This window comes from Miniopterus natalensis, chromosome 4 (genome assembly GCF_054644295.1).
Source record: "Miniopterus natalensis isolate mMinNat1 chromosome 4, mMinNat1.hap1, whole genome shotgun sequence".
Classification (NCBI taxonomy): domain Eukaryota; kingdom Metazoa; phylum Chordata; class Mammalia; order Chiroptera; family Miniopteridae; genus Miniopterus; species Miniopterus natalensis.
In genome coordinates this window covers 70164752-70181756 of record NC_142084.1, presented here as the reverse complement: position 1 = coordinate 70181756, position 17005 = coordinate 70164752, and the positions used below count along the sequence as shown (strand labels likewise).

The window sequence follows — 17005 nt, the reverse complement described above, 5'->3', positions numbered from 1 at the left end:
CCACCAGCGCCCCTGTCCGGCCATGTCCCGACCTGTTTCACTGGGGACCGGGGTGGGGGGATCTTATGGGTGACGCTATGGACTGAGTCAGCCGCTGGAATTTAGCCCTAAGCGACTGGAACAAACCAGAGGGAGGGACTAGTGGGAGGGGTGGGCAGAGTCCGGGGGTGGGGTCTGGACTTCTTTGCCTCTCCAGGCCCCTCTCTCTTGCCCCGAAGTAGATTTCCAGTCTTAAGAGCACCCCTCTTCCAGTTCTCATAGTTCCCTCCCGCTCCATCCAGCTTGCTTGGTGGGTTTGGGGAGGGGACTTCAGGCTAAAGGAGTTCCCCCCAAAAGAGGTCATCAATATTAGTGTCTACCTCCTCCCCCCAGTGGAAAGAAGGGGTGTATGTGTCCCCAGAAAAGGAGTAAAGAGTTTGTGGGGTCCGTCTGTCTGTCCAGGTGAAAGTTGCCCCTATTTGTGACCCAGCCTGTGGGTTGGTGTCTCAATATTTGTCAGGCCAATATGTGGGATTGATATGTCCCTCTGTGTATGTGTTTCTGGGTCTGTCTGTGTATGCCTGGGTGGTTGTCTTCTGGGGTCTGAGACTGCAGTTGCTGTTCCCTCTGCCTGAAGTTCTCTTCCCCACATAGTCTCATGATCTCTTCCCTTCCTTCAGTCTGTGAAAATATATTTGCCTCCCACCCCCATCACTCTATCCCCCTTATTCTGTGTCTTAGTTTTCATTTCCTGTGGCTGCTGTAACGAATCACCCCAAACTGAGTGGTTTAAAACAACAGAAATTTACTCTCATAGTTCTGGAGGCCAGAAGTCAGAAATCAAGGTGTTGGCAGCCACCCACTCTCCAATGGCTTTAGGGTAGAGTTCTTCCTTCCCTCTTCCACCTTCTAGTAGCTCCAGGCTTTCCTTGGCTTGTAGGTGCAACACTCCTGTCTCTGCCTCTGCAAGTCCTTCTCCTCTTTCTCCCAAATCTCCCTCTGCCTTTCTCTTTAAAGAACATTATCATTGGATTTAGGGCCCACCTGGAAAATCCAGGATGATCTCATCTTGATACCTGTCACTTAGTTTACATGTGCAAAAACTCTTTCCAAATAATGTCACAGTCACAGGTTCTGGGACATGGACATGTTTTTTCTAGGGCCACCACTCTATGCTATACCATACCTTTCATGGCCGTCGTGGCCCTCACCACTCCCTGCTGGCATGCTGTGTACTGATTTGTGATTTGTATGTCTTCTCTTCACCCATTCTAGCCGTGAGCATCAAGAGGGTGGGGCCACTATTATTGGGTTTGAGCTGTATTCCAATTGCTAAGAACATAGTAGGTGCTTAGTGAATATTTGTTGCATGAATGAATGTGTGTGTTTATTGCTCTGTGTTGCCCATGTGTTTCTTGCCTGTCTTGTGTGTATCTCTGTGTATCTTCTGCCCCCATTGAGCTGTCTCTGCCCACAGGTGCCCACCAGGCTGGGTGGGCGAGCGGTGCCAGCTGGAAGATCCCTGCCATTCGGGCCCCTGTGCTGGCCGTGGCGTCTGCCAGAGTTCGGTGGTAGCAGGCACTGCCCGGTTCTCCTGCCGCTGTCCCCGTGGGTTCAGAGGTAAGGGAGGATCTGGAGGAGACCCCAAGGTAGGCAAGGGTGTGGTCCACCTAACTCACCCTCTCTTGGTCCCTCCAGGCCCCGACTGCTCCCTGCCAGACCCCTGCCTCAACAGCCCCTGTGCCCATGGGGCCCACTGCTCAGTGGGGCCCGATGGTCGCTACATCTGTTCCTGCCCACCTGGCTACCAGGGCCGCAGTTGTCGAAGTGATGTGGATGAGTGCCGGGCGGGTGGTCCCTGCCATCATGGTGGTACCTGCCTCAACACACCTGGCTCTTTCCGCTGCCAGTGCCCAGCTGGCTACTTGGGGCCGCTGTGTGAGATCCCTGCAGTGCCCTGTGCTCCCTCACCGTGCCGTAACGGGGGCACCTGTAGACAGAATGGCGATCTCAGCTATGATTGTGCCTGCCTTCCTGGTGAGGAAGCTCTTCTTGGGGGAGGCAGTAGGGGTAGGGAAACAGCAGGCCAGCCTAGCAGTGACAATACGTGCCTCCTCCTCCCATGGTAGGGTTTGAGGGCCAGAACTGTGAAGTGAATGTGGATGACTGTCCAGGGAACCGGTGTCTAAATGGCGGGACATGTGTGGATGGCGTCAACACCTACAATTGCCAGTGCCCTCCGGAGTGGACAGGTGGGCACCGGGGCTGAAGGGAGCTGGGTGGCAGACCTTGGGTGGGATGCACAGGCCAGGTGATTGGACTGGTGCATCTATCTCTGTGCCACAGGCCAATTCTGCACTGAGGATGTGGACGAGTGTCAGCTGCAGCCCAATGCTTGCCACAATGGGGGCACCTGCTTTAACACACTGGGTGGCCACAGCTGTGTGTGCGTCAATGGCTGGACTGGTGAAAGCTGTAGTCAGAATATTGATGACTGTGCCACGGCCGTGTGCTTCCATGGGGCCACCTGCCATGACCGCGTGGCCTCCTTCTATTGTGCCTGCCCCATGGGCAAGACTGGTGAGTGGCTGTTTCCCCTGTAGGCAGCCAGGGAGCCATTGATTGTTCCTGAGTGGGGGGCAAGGGTGACATCTGACTTGAGTGTTAGAATGATTATTCTGAAGGCCAGATTTGGGGTGAAGGGTAAGCCTGGGAGAGGCCTGGAGGAGGGTTGCATGTGGTCCAGGACAGAAACCATGGGAACAGAGAGCTATACTGTGAGCAAGAAAGAGAGGAGATCTTTGGAAGTAGCAAAGGTCAGAGAAGGTGTTTGGAAGGGGCACTTGAGAATGGAGGGAAGGGCATGTCAGGCAGAGGGTGCTACAGAAGCAAAGGCTTGAGGTAGGACCCTTTCATAATCAGAAAAATTCAACAGATTTAAAAACAATTTGTGAATGTTTCCAACTCATTTTCAAATGATTCAGAAAAAAGATAGATAAACCTTACAATAGCTGAATCTAGGTGGTGGGTGTATAAATCAATTTCTCTGTATGTATGAAATTTTTTCATAATAAACAATTAGGAAAAAATAACTACTAAATATGCTACAGGTTAATAAAAACAAAATACAAAACACTATGTGGGGCTATGGGACCTTTGGACAGAGCTGGAGGGTCTGCCCTTGACCTCTGCCTGTCCTTTTCCAGGGCTTCTATGTCATCTAGATGATGCCTGTGTCAGCAATCCCTGTCATGAGGATGCTATCTGTGACACAAACCCAGTGAATGGCCGGGCCATCTGCACTTGTCCACCAGGCTTCACTGGTGGCGCGTGTGACCAGGATGTGGATGAGTGCTCTATTGGTGAGGGGGCCATTGTCTCAGTTGGAAGGAGGGGGTGGGTCGTTCCTCAGCCACCCACACCCACACTGGCTGTGCCTATTTCCGCAGGTGCCAACCCATGTGAGCACCTGGGCAGGTGTGTGAACACACAGGGCTCATTCCTTTGCCAGTGTGGCCCAGGCTACACTGGCCCGCGCTGTGAGACAGATGTCAATGAGTGCCTATCTGGGCCCTGCCGCAACCAGGCCACATGCCTTGACCGCATAGGCCAGTTCACCTGCATCTGCATGGCAGGTGGGTGGTAGACATGGTGGGGGCTAGGCCTAAGGCTGGGTGTGGGGTGAGAAGCCTGCAGGAGGGGGACAGGGGCGGAACTGTGTTCCGAGTGGGACCCTGAGAGAGTGAAACCAGGGATGAGGTGGAGGTGAGGCCAGAGTACAACCTTGTGAGAGGCTGGGGGCATGCTCAAATGGAACCAGTAGAATCTTAGGCTGAGAGTGGAGTCTGGACCTAAGGACCCACGGGGGGGCATGGACAATATGGGGACAGGGGCTAGAGTGAGGTTTAGGTGGAGCCTGCAGACAGTTTCGCTGGGGCGTGCACAGGGCTATGGTGGGCCCTGGGGCTGGAAGCTGGGGGCAGGGCATGTCTGTGGACTGGAGAGGGAAGAGGGTGGTCTGAAGGCAAAGTCCATGTGGAGTCTCATAAACCTTGGACTAGTTGGGACCACGGCTTGTTGAGGGTCTAGCTTGAGGATGAAAATTGAATCTAGGGTTGCACTGGGGGAAAGGCCAAGGCTAAGGGGAACTGTCTATGAGTGGGAAGGGGAGTACCTCCCCCCTCACTCTCTCTTCACGCCAAAGGGAAGCTCCCACGACCCTAATTCCCCTCCCCCCAGGCTTCACAGGCACCTATTGTGAGGTGGACATGGATGAATGTCAGAGCAGCCCATGTGTCAACGGTGGTGTCTGCAAGGACAGAGTCAATGGCTTCAGCTGCACCTGTCCCTCTGGTGAGGACCTTGGGCCAGGGAGCCTGAAAAAGAAAGGTCCCTGCAGGGGCAGATGGGAGCCTATGAGATCATGTTAGCGGAAAACTATTACAATAGAAACCACGTTATGAAAAACATTGAAATTAACTTAAAACTAAATAAGTGGGCTTCTCACCCAAATAAGGCAGGTGTGGGGAGGGGTGACTGCCCTGACTTTGTCTGGACCTCTGCTCATCCTACTCACTCTCCACCGCAGGCTTCAGCGGGGCCCTGTGTCAGCTGGATGTCGATGAGTGTGCGAGCACACCCTGTAGGAACGGGGCCAAGTGCATGGACCAACCTGATGGCTACGAGTGCCGCTGCGCAGAGGGTGAGAGCAGGCCAATTACAGGCCCGCAAGAATTTGGAGGCAGGGTTAGTGAGGGTGAGGGCCAATAACAGTCTGGGAGAAAGCTTTGGGGCAGGACTGCATCAAATCAGGGCCAATGACCGCCAGGGGACGGAGCCAATTTTGTACCTTAAAGCTAAGAGTGGGACCAAAGGTTCTGGCCTGATACTGGGCACAGGTAACTGAGTTGGGCTTGACCAACACTATCCCAAGGCACCTCCCATGTGTCCCCCATTTGCAGTTGAGGGAGAGGCAGAACTGGGTGGAGAGTGTAAGAATTGGAGAGAAAGTCACAACTGGGGGGTGGGATTTAACCTTGGAAGGGTCTTGGTCAGGGGCGAATTTTGCAGCTTGTAGCTGGATGGAGGGAAAGCCAACTAGGGATGGCCTGAATTAAGCCTGCCTTCTGCTGGCTTGATAGGCAGGGCTGAGGCAGAGCTGAGCCAGGATTGATTGGAGGCTGTGGTTATGAGCAGGACCTTGGCAAGTGGGTGGAGCCTGACACTCTGGCCTTGTAGGCTTTGAGGGCACTCTGTGTGAACTCAACGTGGATGACTGCTCTCCTGACCCGTGCCATCATGGGCGCTGCGTGGACGGCATTGCCAGCTTCTCCTGTGCCTGTGCCCCGGGCTACACTGGCACGCGCTGTGAGAGCCAGGTGAACGAGTGCCGTAGCCAGCCCTGCCGCCACGGGGGCAAATGCTTAGATCTGGTGGACAAATACCTCTGCCGCTGCCCTCCTGGCACCACAGGTGGGACCAAGGGCTGGGCTGGGGCAGGAACAGCACATCTGGAGGGGTTCAACGGTTTGGGAATGGTGCTCCTGGCATTACCTCCTGGCATTGTTCTCCTTCTGCAGGTGTAAACTGTGAGGTGAACATCGATGATTGTGCCAGCAACCCCTGCACCTTTGGAATCTGCCGGGATGGTATTAATCGCTATGACTGTGTCTGCCAGCCTGGCTTCACAGGTAGGCAAGCAGCTGCCATGAAAAGGGGGTCTTTAGAGGGTGAGGGTGAAATCACCCATCTTTCTTGGCCAAGTTTTGCCTCTCTCTTTGCACTGGCTTATCCAACGAGATTGTTTAAACCTCGTGCTCTCTCTGTTTGGCATGAGGTTGTCCTTTTGGCTCAAGTTTATCCTGGAACATAGTTGAGGGTGCTCTGATGGGATGGGGGTGTTTCTGAGTGGGGCCAAGGTAATTCTTGGTGAAAATGAAAATGGCTTCATGTAAGTTTGGGGGTGAGGATGATCTGGGGCAAGGCAGCTCTGGGTTGAGGAGGTGGCTGCTCTCATTTGCACAAGAGCTAATGTGTTATGAGAATGAGAGTGTCCTTGCTCAGGGGCATGCCTGTGCTCAGTGGGGCCAGGTTGTCCCTCCCTGTTGGCTTGGTTGCCTTTGTCCTGGGATGAGGTTGCTTGCGTACTCCCCAGGGCCCCTTTGCAACATGGAGATCAACGAGTGTGCGTCCAGCCCATGCGGCGAGGGAGGCTCCTGCGTGGATGGGGAAGACGGCTTCCACTGCCTCTGCCCACCTGGCTCCCTGCCTCCACTGTGCCTCCCCCCAAGCCATCCCTGTGCCCAAGAACCCTGCAATCACGGTGTCTGCCATGATGCGCCTGGAGGGTGAGGCCTTTTCCCACCTCATGACCCCACCCCCTTGTCTCTGCCCACTTGATGGCCCTGATTGCCTCCCCATTCAGGTTCCGCTGTGCATGTGATCCTGGCTGGAGTGGCCCCCAGTGCAGCCAGAGTCTCACTCGAGATGCCTGTGAGTCTCAGCCCTGTGGGGCTGGTGGCACCTGTACCAGCAATGGCATGGACTTCCACTGCACCTGTCCCCCTGGTATTCAGGGTACGTGTCCCTACATTTCCTCCCCAGGCTCTCCGGTCTCCCTCTTCTTTCTTACTTCCCTCTGCCCCACTCTCTCCCTCCTGTCTGTTTGCCTTTGTTTTCCCTCTTTCCCCTTGCAGCTTGGGAGGTGGGTATCAAGGTGGGGACCCTCGGGGTAGATGGGAACAAGGAATTTCTCAAGACGACTTCACTCTGCCTGCTCATCACAGGCCATCAATGTGAGCTGCTGTCCCCCTGTGCCCCGAACCCCTGCGAACACGGGGGCCACTGCGAGTCTGCTCCTGGCCATCTGGCTATCTGCTCCTGCCCCCCTGGCTGGCAAGGTACACGAGCTGCTCCCTCCTCCTCCTCCTCTCCTTCACCCCTCCTCACTGGGGACCCAGGGGAGACTCACCCTTGACCCTGTCTTTTCAGGGACCTTCCTTCTGGGAAGGGACAGAGCTGGATATAGACACTCACAGCCCCTGTGGTCACTTCTAGAGAAGAGGAAGGGATGGGTGGCTGGGGAAGCTCAGTTTCAGGCTGGGGTTTGGGGACAGCTTCTTGGAGGGGCAAAACTCAGAGAATACATTCACCACCCACTGAAGCAAGAAGGCACTTCTAGAACAGTGTGTGCAAAATACCCAGAGGCCAATGAGAGCATAGCTTGTTCTTGCATTCACCTTTCTCAGCCTTTAGGCTCTTCATGTGGGACAGGCACCCTCTAACCCTATATGTCACCTTATTTTCCACCCCAGGCCCTCGATGTCAGCAGGATGTAGACGAGTGTGCTGGCCCCTCACCCTGTGGCCCCCATGGTACCTGCACCAACCTGGCTGGGAGTTTTAGTTGTACCTGCCATGGGGGGTATAGTGGCTCTTCCTGTGACGAGGACATCGATGACTGTGACCCCAGTGAGTTCAGGGAGCTTTTGGGTGGGTGCTGCCCTAGGAAACATGTTCATTAAGCCTATACTGTGTGCCGAGCATTGTGCTTTAACTTCATCTTCATAGTTCTCTTACTTTTTCCATTTTACTCATGGAACTGAGACCCAAAGAAGTTAAGTGACTTGCCCAAGGTCACGTAGCAGGTAAGGGATAAGCTGGGATTGGAGCACAGGTCTGTCTGACTCTGAAGCCTGTACACTGTGTCCGGGAGCAAGCAGGTTAGGATTGTGTGTAAAGTATGAGGTAATAGGCCCCTAGTGAGTTCTCTAGGAGTGCTGTTCAACAGACAACACAAGCTACATATGCAATTAAAATTTTTCGAGTACTTACATTTAAAAGTTAAAAAAAGGGTGATATTTTATTTAATAATATATTTTATTTAATCTAATTATAAAAATCATCCTTTCAACATGTTATGAATATAAAATTATTGAGATATTTACACTTTAAAAAATATATATGTATATTAAGTCTTCAGAATCCGAAATTCGGTGTTTATTTTATACTTATAGCACATCTCAGTTTGGGCCAGCCACATGTCAAGGACTCAATAGCCACATGTGGCCAGTGGCCACTATACTGGCCAGTACAGGTCTGGAGATGCCCTCTTGTGCTGAGTCAAGGAATAAAGCAGACACAACTAACAGTATGTGTTTCATAGCTCAAAGTGACATTTTGGTTCTGCCAACATCTTCTCCTTCCACATAGGTGAGGTTTCCAGATAAGGGAGAGGATGAGGCAACAGAGGGGACAATTTGATCCCTCTGACCAAATGTATCCTTTCCAACTGAGACTGGTTTACTTCCAAGTTCCTGCTATACAAGGCATGGCCAGGTCAGTAAAGGTTGAAAGGGGGCTAGGTGAGCGATCAGACCTCTTTCCCTTCTAACCACAGACCCCTGCCTGAATGGTGGCTCCTGTCAGGACCGTGTGGGCTCCTTTTCCTGCTCCTGCCTCCCGGGCTTTGCTGGCCCCCGCTGTGCCCGTGATGTGGACGAGTGTCTGAGCAGCCCCTGCGGCCCGGGCACCTGCACCGACCATGTGGCTTCCTTCACCTGCACCTGCCCCCCAGGCTATGGAGGCTTCCACTGTGAGCAGAACCTACCGGACTGCAGCCCCAGGTGGATGGACCCTCTACTGGGAGCTCAGGGACCCTGGCATCGGGTGGGGCACAGGACCTGGGAAGGAATGGGGATAAGAAGGGTGGGTCCTCAGCTTGGCACCCAACTCAGGACTCTGCTACCTGATGGGGCACTGTGGGAAGGGACAGGGTAGTCTTAGAGACGCTGGTCTCTAAGGGGGTGAGACTAGACCAGAGTAGGGCCTCCATGTGGTTCGCACCTTGGTGCTGAAATATGTGGTAAACTGAGGCTAAGGGACAGGACAGGGCTGTAGTCTCTCCTGGCGGGTGGTGGGGGGTAGGGGTCAGAGTAGGCCCACTCAGAGTTAGGCAGGGCCCGGGATGGAGGGTGGCTTCCAAGGGGGCCAGCCCTGACCCACCTTTGCTTTCCCTCCAGCTCCTGCTTCAATGGTGGGACCTGCTTGGACGGTGTGAACTCGTTCAGCTGCCTGTGTCGTCCTGGCTACACTGGTGCGCACTGCCAGTACGAGGCCGACCCCTGCCTCTCCCGGCCCTGTCTGCATGGGGGTGTCTGCACTGCCACCTACCCTGGCTTCATCTGTGCCTGTCCAGAGGGCTTCACCGGCAGTCAGTGTCAGGTGGGTGGGGTCACTGGGGGTGGGTTTTCCAGGGGAGGAGCCTGGAGGGGTGTTCTGGGAGAGGGGCCTGCTAGCTCCTGGGGAAGGATTATTAGGGAGGTTGTGGTGAGGGGCCTGGCAGGGACCCTGGGGGAGAATCTGGCGAGTGATTTCTGGGGGTCCCCAAGTGCTGACACTGTGGGCTTCCCCTCCAGACACTGATAGACTGGTGTAGCCTTCAGCCCTGTCAGAACGGGGGTCGCTGTGCCCAGACAGGGGCCTCTTTCAACTGCCTTTGTCCTCCCGGGTGGAGTGGCAGCCTCTGTGACATCCAAAGCCTGCCCTGCAGAGCAGCTGCAGCCCAGATCGGTGAGCAGCGGGAGCGTGTGGCCGGTGTATGCAGCGTGGGAGGGCGTGTGTGCATATAACTCCTGCCAGTGTGAGCCCAATGAGGGTGTGACAGAGCATATGGGCGTGATGGGATGTGTAGCTGAGTGTGTGTGGATGCGTGACTGTGTGACATGACTGGATGGTGTCTGTGTCTGTCCCCATAAGACAATTGGAATGATGTCTGCAGTGGTGTATGTGACTGAGCTGGTGGGAGCAGCAAAGGTGTCTGTCAGTGATTAGAATTATGCAGTTTAGAGGGATGTGTGACAACCCGATGGAGTGTGGTGGGACCCTGGTGACTGGTGACAGCAGGGATGTTAGGTGTGCTGTGTGTGTTGCGGGCAGGGAGGGGGAGTGGGTGCCTGACGCCCCTCTCTGTGCAGGGGTGCGGCTAGAGCAGCTGTGTCAGGCTGGTGGGCAGTGTGTGGACAAGGAGAGCTCTCACTACTGCGTGTGCCTAGAGGGCCGCACAGGCAGCCACTGTGAGCAGGAGGTGGACCCCTGCTTGGCCCAGCCCTGCCAGCATGGGGGCACTTGCCGAGGCTACATGGGAGGTTATGTGTGCGAGGTAAGGGGCACCAGGGGAGGGAAGAGGGGAACCAGTCACATCTGGGTGTGTCTAGGCACACATTTCTGTGTCTGTAGCCTGGTATGGGTGGGTGTGTCTCTCTAGACATGTTTGTTTTTGTTGTTGTTAATCCTCACCTGAGGATATTTTTTCCATTGATATTTAGGGAGAGTGGAAGGAAGAGAGAGAGAAAGGGGGGAAGATAGATAGATAGAGAGAAACATCAATGTGAAAAAGACACATCAATTGGTTGCCTCCCACATGAGCCCTGTCTAGGGCCAGGGATTGAACCTGCAACCCAAGTATATGCCCTGACCGGGAATCGAACCCGTGACCTCTCAGTGCGTGGGCTGACACTCCAGCCACTGAGCCATACCAGACAGGGTGTCATGTCTGGGTTTTTACTTTTGTGATTGAGTATATATTTGTGGGTGTCACTCTGGGAGATCTGGGGGTGTTTCTGTCTGTCTGGGTGTGCGTCTGTCTTTGGTTGGCTCCTGGACATATCTATGTGTCTCTGTGCATGGTGTCTCTCTGGGCGTCAAGGTACATACAGGTGTCTGTGCATTTCTGGTTGTGTGTCTTGGGTGTATCTGTGTGTTTGTATGTGTGTATCCATCTGCATTGGGTGTGTCTGTGGTCCTCTGTGCCTGGGTGTCCTGTGTCTAGGTGTGTGTTTTCTGCACACTGGGAGTATCTCTGTGTATTGAACAACTGTGTGTGTGTCCTTTTGTGCTGGGATTTTCTGTGTCTTCACGGGGAGCATCTGTGTCCCTCAGGGCTGAGTGACTCCCTATCTCGCCCCCACCACAGTGTCCAGCTGGCTACGCTGGTGACAACTGTGAGGATGACGTGGATGAGTGTGCCTCTGAGCCCTGCCAGCATGGGGGCTTCTGCATTGACCTTGTGGCCCGATATCTCTGCTCCTGTCCTCCTGGGACACTGGGTATGCCGGGGCCAGGGTTGGGGGACAGGCTGGGAGGCTGGGTCTCTGTCAGCTCCTGACTACAGCTCCTGACTATTCTTCCTTTCCCTCAGGTGTGCTCTGTGAGATTAATGATGATGACTGTGGCCCAGGCCCACCCCTGGACCCAGGCCCCCGGTGCTTGCACAATGGTACCTGTGTAGACCTGGTGGGCGGCTTCCGCTGTACCTGCCCCCCAGGATACACTGGCCTGCGCTGTGAGGCAGATATCAATGAGTGTCGCCCGGGCACCTGCCATGCAGCACATACCCGGGACTGCCTGCAGGACCCAGGTGGGGGCTTCCGCTGCCTTTGCCTAGCCGGCTTCACAGGTAAGGGCAGGCAAGAGGGCTGACCTGGGATCCTGCCTGTGTTCCCCCATTGTGGTTGATCCATGGCTCCTGCTTGCCCAGGTTCCCGCTGCCAGTCTGTCCTGTCTCCCTGCGAGTCCCAGCCATGCCAGCATGGAGGCCAGTGCCGTCCTGGCCCAGGCCCTGGGGGTGCACTGACCTTCACCTGCCATTGTGTCTCGGTAAGTGGGAGTTGGCTGGTCATTATCAGGGTCTCTGGGAGAGAAGTGGGACTGTGGTCTGGGAGGGCGTGGCTTTAGGGGAGAAGAGGTACAAGGGAAGGGGGGTTCTGGGAAATGTTGACATTGCCTGGAAGTCGTGGAAAGGGGTATGAGACTGGGGCTTGGAGGAGTGGCTTCTTGGGAAAGTCAACGCTTATGTGCAGTGTGGGGCTTCCAGTGGAATGGGGAGAGGTTTGGTAGGACCTGGGGAGCTTGGAAGCTCAAACTTTCTTGACCCCCATCTTCCCCTCTCTCTCCCTCCGCCCCTGCCCTGTGCTCCTCCGCCCCCCCCCCCCCCCCCCCCCCAGCCGTTCTGGGGCCCGCGTTGTGAGCGGATGGCGCGCTCCTGCCGGGAGCTGCAGTGCCCAGTGGGTGTCTTGTGCCAGCAGACGGTCCGTGGGCCGCGCTGCGCCTGCCCCCTGGGGCTGTCAGGGTCTACCTGCCACAGCTTCCAGGAGCTGCCTCCGGGGGCCAACGCCAGCTGCGTGGTCTCCCCCTGCCTCCACGGGAGCTCTTGCATCCCGGAACGGTCCGCTCCCTTCTTCCGCTGCGCGTGCGCTCCGGGCTGGGCCGGGCCCCGCTGCGAGGTGCCCGCGGCGCCGGAGGCCCCCGAGGAGCCGCAATGCCCGAGTGCCGCCTGCGAGGCCAAGAGCGGGGACAAGCACTGCGACCGCGAGTGCAACAGCCCTGGCTGTGGCTGGGATGGTGGCGACTGCTCCCTGAGCGTGGGCGACCCCTGGCGGCAGTGCGCAGCGCTGCAGTGCTGGCGCCTCTTCAACAACAGCCGCTGTGACCCTGCCTGCAGCTCCCCTGCCTGCCTCTACGACAACTTTGACTGCCAGGCTGGAGGCCGCGAGCGCACCTGCAAGTGAGCCCCTCTGTCTGTTCATGGACCCCATCTCTGTCCATCTATCCATCCATCCATTCACCCCAGTCTGTGTCTTGTCCGTCCATGTGCCACATCTCACCACCCATGGGTCCTGCCTCTCTATCTGCCCATTCATTTGCCTTGGTTTACCTGTGTCAGTCCATCCTTAGACTGTTTGTTGGGCTGTTCATTCATTTGCCCTGTCTGGTTGTTCGTGTACCCTGTCCTGCCCAGCTGAGTGCCAATTCTCTCGTTCCATCCATGTCCCTGTGCCCTCTCTGTCCATCCTTGTGCCCTGCCTGTCCCAGTGTTCCCATCTATCTGTCCATCCATGTACCCCTTCTCTCTCTTTTTCTATCTGCCTCTGCATTCCATCTTTCTCTCCCTGTGCCCTGTTTGTCCATCTTGCTGTCCATTCATGAATTCCTTTCTTGCCTTTGAATGCCAACCTGTATGTTGCCCATCCTTGGATCTCATCTGTGCATGTTTGTATGCCAGTCTGCCAGTCTGTCTGTCCATGTGCCCCATATATCTGTTCATTTGGCCATCTTTGTGTCCCCTCGTTCATTTATGTCCCCTCATCTGTCCTTCTGTTCCTCCATGTACCCCTTTTGCCCCTCTATATGGCCATACAGCTGTCCCTGCCCTTTCCTGTCTATTCTGCCCGTCTCTGTTTCTATTCATGCCCCCATCTGTCTGTCCCGTGCATTCCATCTGTCCATTCTGTGCTCTGCCCCTTCTGTTCCACTGTGTCCCTCTATCTGCCTGGAACCTTCCTCTCGCCTTTATCTCCCTAACCGTATCCCCCTCACTTTCCCCTCACTCACTCTTCTCCACCCACCCTGGCCTCTCTGCCAATTCTCCAATACCCCCAGCTTGGTCCCACCTCAGGGCCTTCATACTGGCTGTTCCCTCTCCGTGGAATACTCTTCCCTCAGGAAGCCACATAGCTCCTCCCCCACCTCCTTCAAGTCTTTGCTCAAACAGCGGCACCTTCTTAGTGATCTCCTCTCTGGCCACTCCCAGCACTTTCCCTGCTTTACTTTTTTCCTTAGCATTTAATTTTACAAAGCATTCTGTGTGTGTGTGTGTGTATGTGTGTGTTTACATTTAGCTTTTGCTGCTGTGTAAATGAAATGCTGTTATATTCTCTCATTTGTCTCCTTTAACATCTCTCCCCAACCACTGGAATACCAGTTTTACTTGTTCAAGGATTTGTGCCTGGGCATATCCTGGGTGCCTACAGCAGTGCTCAGCACCTATCAGGTGTTATCAATAGTGATTTTTTAAATTTAATTTACTTTTATTGTTGAAAGTATTACAGATGTCCCCCCTTTTCCCCATTGACCCTCAATAGTGATTTCTTAATAGTTGCTGAGTGAATAGCTGAATTTTCAGAAAGCCTGGCATATTCAGGCACATTCTAGTCCTCTGTGCCTGCTGTCTAGTCCTCTGATCCCCTTCTGTCTTCGGAGTTGAGGTGCTCTGTGTACACGGGGTTGGAGGCTCCCTGACCGTGCCCCCTCTCTGCCCCCAGTCCGGTCTATGAGAAGTACTGCGCAGACCACTTTGCAGATGGCCGGTGCGACCAGGGCTGCAACACGGAGGAGTGCGGCTGGGATGGGCTAGACTGCGCAAGGGAGGTGCCGGCCCTGCTGGCCCGGGGCATGCTGGTGCTCACGGTGCTGCTGCCCCCCGAGGAGCTACTGCACTCCAGCGCCGACTTCCTGCAGCGGCTCAGCGCCATCCTGCGCACTTCACTGCGCTTCCGCCTGGACGAGCGCGGCCAGGCCATGGTCTTCCCTTACCACCGACAGGACCCTGGCTCTGAAGTCCTGAACTTGCGGGAGCTGGCCCCTGAGGTGATTGGGTGAGTGGCTCCACCCCGGAGAGCTGTGGGGGCTGCGTAGGCTGAGTGGGGAATGGCAGGGGGCACGGTGGATGAGATCTGGTGTGATTCACTGCCCTTAACATCTTGGGGAGCCTTCTTGGCAATAAGTCCAGCACGTCTCCACCTTGACAGCATTGATATTTGGGGCAGGATCATTCTTTGCTGTAGGGCAGTCCTGTGCGCTATAGGATGTTAAGCAGCATCCCTGGCTTCTACCCACTAGATACAAGTAGCAGCCCACCCCCAAGATATGGGCAAGGGTCATTTGGGGAGCAGAATTGCTCCTGGTTATAGACCTACCTCCTTCTGGAGAGGCAGGAATATAGCAGAGTAGTTAAGAACATGTGTCATTTTTTTTAGAAATGAAAAACATAGAACTCTCCTGTTGATGATCTTGTCTGCCAGGCCAGACAGTGTCAGAGGGAAGTGTGGCCTGGGAGCAGGGTGGGGCCCTAACATAGAGGAAGGGCGGGTTTTAGAGATGGGGGCTGGCGCTCTGACTGGATGCAGTTGGACTAGGGGAGATGGAAGAGGGTGGCTGATATGCTAGTCCCTGGTTGGGGTGACCCAGTGTCTGGAGGGTCTCATCAAACTGAGGACACAGGGTGAAAAATAGGGTTGCTTTGGGGCTTGTAGAATCTGAGGAGTCTGGAGACCCCCAGAAGGCAGCCGGGGGCTGAAGACAGAGATAAGAAAGACAAAAGGGGTGTTGACAATCATTGAAGTCATGAGAGGGACTCAAAGAAATGGGGAGAGAGGTAAGGACAGAAGAATGATCTGGGGACACTAAGACCTAAGGATTAGTTGAGGGAAATTAGCTCAGAAAAGCATTACCAAGCAAAGGCTCGCTGCCTGACGTGCGTAGAACCAATACTATGGTGTCGGCTTATGAGAAAAGAACTTTTATTTACGAATTTGGCTGGCAAGGAGACAAGAGGCAAGGCTCAAATCTGTCTCCCTGATCCAGGGTTTGGGCAAGATTTAAGGGGTTTCAGCACCAGATCTTCATAGACAACAGACCCTTCACTTTTTTTTTTTTTTTTGCATTTGGGCACTGATGACATATTTGGACCTGCAATCAGAAACCCTTTCCTAAGATGTAAAAAATGTTTGAGAGTGTATGAAGGGCAGACCCTTCACTTCTTAAAGTGTTCCAGCATTTAGGTTCTGGTTATGTTCTGGTCCTTTGGTTCTGTGGGGAGAACAGTTGAGGATTCATAAGTGTTACTCGCGAGAGGTGTATCCAAGGTTTTTTGTTGTTGTTGTTGTTAATCCTCACCTGAGGATATTTTTTCCATTGATTTTAGAGAGAGAAAAGGAGGGAGGGAGGGGGAGAGAAAAGGGTGGGAAGAGAGAAAGACAGAGAAACATCGATGAGAGGGACACGCGTTGATTGGTTGCCTCCTGAATGAGCCTTGACTGGGGCCAGGAATGGAACCTGCAACCCTTGACCAGGAATCAAACCTGTCACCCTTTGGTGCGCAGACCAATGCTCTAACCACTGAGCAACACTGGCCAGGGCTATCCAAGGTTTAAACTTTGGTTCCAGGATCTTGTTAGAAACAGGGTAGGACCAGTTTGATCTGGTTCTGTGGTTACAGGAGGAAAAGGGGCAGCTAGAGAAATAGGAAGAGATCGGGGTATGGGGTATTCGGGATCCCAAGGAAAGAGAGATTTGGAGGGTTCGAGTTCCTGGAAGCAGAGCCTGAGATGGGGATTCAGATGTATGTGCCCTATGGAAGGGGTGCTCTCAGGAGAGAGGGATGAAGGAAGCAGGGTGGAGCAGGGGAAAAACTGAGGCAGGAGGTAGTCTCAGCCAGTATCTAGCTTCAGCCTGGTTCCTTGGAGTGCTCTGGAGCATGAGTAGCACCTCAGTGTCAGTCCACCTTGAGACAGAGGGCCAGCTTTTGTATATCCCTCATTAGCCGGTCATTGGCTGACGGCATCCCTAAGGGGTATCACCTCTCAAGAAAGAGGGTACCCACCTTGCTGGGGCCAGTTCTCCAGAGAAGAGGAGGTTTCTGCTGTTAGAAGCCAGCGCTCATAGCAGTCCGGAGATGGATACAGCAATCTGATAAGGGAGATTTGGGCATGTTGCCAACAGCAGCCATGGAGAGATGTTGACATGAAAACAGTTCCCATTGGAGCCATGGCCTGAGGGACACTGGTGGCCACAGCAAGACTGGTTTGGGGAGTGTGGTGGGATTGGATGCTAGATGGGGGCAGGTGGGCCATGGGTACATGGTGAGTGGACACAGCTCTTCGGAGCCTGGCATTGGGGGGGGGATGGGGCTTGGTGCCAGGCTGGCATTAGGTGTCCAATTGAGCCAGCCTGTCCCTCCCCTGTGTCCCCACAGCTCAGTGGTGATGCTGGAGATTGACAACCGGCTGTGCCTGCAGTTGCCTGAGAATGACCACTGCTTCCCCGATGCCCAGAGTGCGGCTGACTACCTGGGAGCACTGTCAGCGGTGGAGCGCCTGGACTTCCCATACCCACTGTGGGCTGTGCGCGGTGAGCCCGGCTGGCGGGCGACCAGGGTGGAATCGGGGCTCCCACGGTGGGGTCCAGGCCAT

The 17005-nt window shown here is 54.7% G+C and overlaps 1 protein-coding gene across 1 annotated transcript in view; it reads left to right on the top strand.

Moving 5' to 3' along the window:
• NOTCH3 (notch receptor 3) overlaps positions 1-17005 on the top strand; it is a 33057-nt gene that overhangs the window by 5658 nt on the left and 10394 nt on the right. The window contains exons 3-26 of the mRNA XM_087816773.1: positions 1457-1599; positions 1678-2016; positions 2109-2231; positions 2326-2559; positions 3186-3341; positions 3429-3614; positions 4219-4332; positions 4568-4681; positions 5218-5451; positions 5559-5669; positions 6134-6326; positions 6404-6555; positions 6765-6878; positions 7293-7448; positions 8377-8602; positions 8999-9200; positions 9395-9548; positions 9953-10137; positions 10951-11083; positions 11176-11433; positions 11515-11633; positions 11981-12540; positions 14078-14410; positions 16789-16943. Of these exons, the coding sequence (XP_087672899.1) occupies positions 1457-1599; positions 1678-2016; positions 2109-2231; positions 2326-2559; positions 3186-3341; positions 3429-3614; positions 4219-4332; positions 4568-4681; positions 5218-5451; positions 5559-5669; positions 6134-6326; positions 6404-6555; positions 6765-6878; positions 7293-7448; positions 8377-8602; positions 8999-9200; positions 9395-9548; positions 9953-10137; positions 10951-11083; positions 11176-11433; positions 11515-11633; positions 11981-12540; positions 14078-14410; positions 16789-16943 (4694 nt within the window). The remainder of the gene's footprint in view (positions 1-1456; positions 1600-1677; positions 2017-2108; positions 2232-2325; positions 2560-3185; positions 3342-3428; positions 3615-4218; positions 4333-4567; positions 4682-5217; positions 5452-5558; positions 5670-6133; positions 6327-6403; positions 6556-6764; positions 6879-7292; positions 7449-8376; positions 8603-8998; positions 9201-9394; positions 9549-9952; positions 10138-10950; positions 11084-11175; positions 11434-11514; positions 11634-11980; positions 12541-14077; positions 14411-16788; positions 16944-17005) is intronic.